Source organism: Frankliniella occidentalis, unplaced genomic scaffold (assembly GCF_000697945.3).
Source record: "Frankliniella occidentalis isolate FOCC.00 unplaced genomic scaffold, Focc_3.1 Scaffold12, whole genome shotgun sequence".
NCBI lineage: Eukaryota > Metazoa > Arthropoda > Insecta > Thysanoptera > Thripidae > Frankliniella > Frankliniella occidentalis.
The window spans coordinates 1690374-1694432 of record NW_026267142.1 but is presented as its reverse complement, the minus strand read 5'-3'; the positions used below and the strand labels follow the sequence as shown (position 1 = coordinate 1694432).

Sequence of the window (4059 nt, the reverse complement as noted above, 5' to 3'; positions counted from 1 at the left end):
CGCACATTTAGCTCAGCTTCACACGGTTTTAACGTGCGTCTACCTTGTAGAATATACCTTGGTGTTCATGTGGCCCCGCGTCGCCCCCGCAACCGCTCGCCCCACGCAACTCCACGTCTTTGCGGCCACCCTCGAGCTCAGCCTCGCGAGTTGGCGTGGCGCTCACCCCAGCGCTTGCCCACCCCTCGTGAACTCGCGGGAGGTGACTGCGATCCTATGGGGGAGGTGCCCGACAACAGGAACTAAAAGAAGGTAGCCCTGCGGGGAGATGGCGTGGCGTAGCCGTAGCGCCGTCCCCAAACAAAGCAGAAGGAGCAGAACGCAGACGACCGTACTGTGTTCTGCCGCGAGTGGTTGTGTGATCGTGATCATCCGCTCCCGATGAACCAAGTTTAGTAGATTTTTTTTTTTAAATAGGTCTTTTTGGAGAGGTTATTTTGGAGAAGTATTCTTGTGTCAAAAAGTAGTTCTGTAAACTTTGGCTCCGGAAAATAGTGTTCTTCAAAACAGTCCCGGTGCCGTGGTCTAGGTAAGTGTACGAACATATTGCATTGGTACAATTTTAACTCGATGATAATGACTCGACTGTCGTAATGGTGATTCATAGACCCGTTCTAAACTGAATGAACTCGAACGACACGCAACCTAACCTCTGCTAGACTGTCGCACTTTCTGCTTTGTCTAGCTACGCCACGCCACCTTCTCAGGGCAACCCTCTTCTTGTTCCTCTCATTGGGCACCTTCCTCATTGCGTGTCTTCACGGACTCTCGGGATTATGATCACGATCTGTGGGTCCTCGTGTACTCGCAAAGACATGAGGTAGCGTGGGCGGCGGTCACGGGTGACCACGGCGGGATGTACTTCCATCCCTCATACCCCTTCCCTACCTTGATGCCCCCTCCCCCGCTCCCTCCTCACTTCCACAGCGACTCTACTCTGTCGCCATCAACCCTTGCCGCCACTCCACCCCTGAAGCGCCTGCGAGACAGCGCGTAGGCAACCCAAACATCTCGGCATGTCATGACCTAAACATCCGGCACCTCAAACGGTGTTGATAATTGGGATGTATTTGAATACTTCAACTGTTTCGTGCAAAAACTATAGTAGGAAGTTTTTTTTTGGGGGGGGGGGGGCACATTTCCAAACCACCATCGAATTTGGCTACTTATTCTTGGCCGGACTCGTTAGACCTCAGACCCACCTGCGCCAGCCCCTGCAGGGCCCGCATGAGCAGCAGCAGCGTCCAGTGGCCCTTGGCGGCCCAGGGCAGCAGCAGGCTGATGATGCCGTTGGCGCCCAGGGCCGCGCCGTACACGCGCTTCGTGCCGTGCAGCTCCGCCACGCGCCCGCCCGGCACCTGCGCACGACAACGATTGCTACTCACTGCTGCACCGGGTTACGGTTACACCTTACTGCAGAGCCAAGTGTACGAATGTCGCACACCAGCGTTTGTTTGTGAATATCTCCACTCACCTGTTGTTATTGAGCGACATTCGCGTACTTTTCTGTTTCCCGCGTATACACGTTACACTTGGGACCGTTCAGAAACCACGTGGACAATCGGGGAGGGGGTGGGGGGTAAATATTATGGTGTCTCGAAAGGATCAGCAGGACGGTCATCATTGGAGTCCAAGGAGACTCCATGATATTTTTACCCTGGGGTACAAGTATATCATGGGGGTCTCCTTGGACTGCGATGACGTAATATTCGCCCCCCCCCCGATTGTCCACGCCTCTAGTTTTTTTTTCTGACGCCCTTTTATTGCTGTAGGTCGCACGAGGTCGTCTCCGCAGCGGGACGCTCACCTGGAATACGACGTAGCCCCAGAAGAAGGCGCTGAGGATGACGCTCTGCTGCAGCTCCCCCCACTCGAACTCGCCCTGCGGCTCGAGCTGCAACAACGACAAGTAGGTGTTGGTGGTGGTGCTGGTGGTGGTGGGCGAGCTGGTTGCTGGTGGGGCTGCTGGAGGCCGCGGCCCGTTTGCGCATACCCTGGTCACGGTCTCGTTGGAGCTGGTGACGGCGGGCCGCGGCTGGCCGCCGCACATGGCCGCGCCGCCGCCGGGCTCCTCGGCGCGCGCCGGCTCCTTGACCATGGCCACGATGGCGATGGTGAGGTTGGCGCGCAGCAGGAACGTGACCATGAAGCCCAGGAAGAGCATGAGGCACAGCACGTAGCGCGCCGGCACGCCGTCTGGGGCAAGAGACCATTTTGAAATAAAGTTTGCGGACGAAGCGATTAAGACAAGTAGCTGCTTAGAGTTGTCGCGCAAAGTTTTATTCTCTAAAAATCATTTTAAAATTCAATGAAATGGGGAGCCCAGTGAGAGCAGTACTCACCACACGCCATGGCGGCGGTACGGCCCGGGCAGGGCGGCGCTGGGCTGGCTGGCCCCGGGGACGCCGCCGAGGAGGCCTGGGCCGCGGCCTCTGGGCCCCTCGGCCTCGGCTACTGCGGCGGTCCTGAGGGAAGCCGACCAGGGGGTCAAGCCTGTGTTAAGTGTTAAGGCGAAACCCGGGCGAAACGATCATTTCGATTCAGTACTGTTGTACTGCGACTTCCGCCTCCCACACTTTCGTTTACTCTCAAAGCCGTGTTGCTGACATCTTTGTCCGCGGAGGTGTCCACATACATAGTGTCTAATGACCTAATGGTGTCCTCTGACCTCCATAGTGTAGTGGTCAGCGGAGACCAACTCATGGGACCCCATGACCCCGAGCGGAGAGAACGCGGCGATTCAGTCCCCTCCCACTCCCTCTATCTGTCTCCGTATGTCTCCGTATCTGTCTTTCTCTCTCTCTCACGCACACAAACACACACAAACACACACACAACATGGCCAGAGTCCGCGAGTCCGCTAGCAGGAAGGAATGCCTCAGGAGGGAGAGAGACAAGATGCCATTCTTGGAGCTCAGTTATTGGATGGTGCTCGGACGGTACTTTGTTCGGCAGTTTCCTGTTACAATTATCTTCCTGAACCTTACCCCTATTTACTTTACATATCATTAATTGGAATTTGAGCGCCAGCGATGTGCTCTTGGTCAATCTATCTCGCACTCTGGTCTGTTCCCTCCCTCCAAGAACTTCCCACTGTCAATTCAGAGTCAAATGTAAAATGGGCAATCTAATTTGACCTGCAGACCCAGACAGACAGCTTTCAGCCAGCCTTCGGTCCCTGCAGGCTGTGGGAGAGTCAACAGAAAAAGGAAATCTACATGACTTTAATGACTTGTTCAAAATGTACAGCTCTTTAGAATTATTGTCCGATACAATCACATTTTACGCCTTTATTTTTTACCAATTACTTTGGAAATTCACTAATAAAAATCTTTTCTGGAAATTGAGATCTAACGTTGAAACTGCATGAACTCTAGTTTTGAATATCGAGTGCATTACCATCGCCTAGTAATTGTCGAGAGAGCATCGATTTACATCGGTCGTCAACGTCATGTTCCTAGTGTAACGGCCCATAGAAAGTACGTGAAGTATTGCACAACACAAGAAGTACTCCGTATTTTCGATGTGTTCGGCGCGCCCTGCGGCGCCTGCGGGGCGGCGAGAGCCTGTATGCGTGCTCATGTCCCTAGCCGAGGCCCACACCGGGACTGTGGCCCTGCCCCTGCGTGCCTCTGGTGGTCCTTGGCACGCGCCGGGCCATGCCATGTGGGCTGCCCACCCCCGCCGCCCGGGAGGTGGTGAGCAGGTGCCATCATATGGCTCCTCAGCTCCTTGCGAGCAGGCGACCCGCAACCACCGGCGCGTCGGCGCGCGCACCACAGTGTGCTCCCGCACCACCTTCAGGGCTGTCACTGTGCCTACCTAGCCGGGGATCGCCCGGGCTGGACGACGTTCCGTCCCTTCCCTCCCGCTCCCCCCTCACCTTTAAAACAATAAGGGGAGGGACGGGTGGCAGAGGGAGAACAGATCGTCGGTTAGCCGGGGCTCCGGCTGGCTAACCAGGCTCCGTGATAGCCCTGCATAGCCGGGGGAGCGTTGTGCAACGGTGGCTGCTGCTGAGCATGGTTCACCCTATCGTCGCGGCGTTTACATTATCGA

At 55.7% G+C, this 4059-nt stretch overlaps 1 protein-coding gene across 1 annotated transcript; it reads right to left on the bottom strand.

Moving 5' to 3' along the window:
- Window positions 1–1151: 1151 nt before the first annotated feature.
- Window positions 1152–2717, bottom strand: LOC127748763 (vesicular glutamate transporter 1-like). Its single transcript, XM_052263561.1, has 4 exons — window positions 2343–2717; window positions 1994–2196; window positions 1808–1894; window positions 1152–1358 (listed from the first exon to the last, which is right to left on the bottom strand). The coding sequence occupies exons 1-4, from the start codon at window positions 2350–2352 to the stop codon at window positions 1167–1169; spliced, it is 492 nt and encodes a 163-aa protein (XP_052119521.1). The 5' UTR covers window positions 2353–2717; the 3' UTR covers window positions 1152–1166.
- Window positions 2718–4059: the final 1342 nt, after the last annotated feature.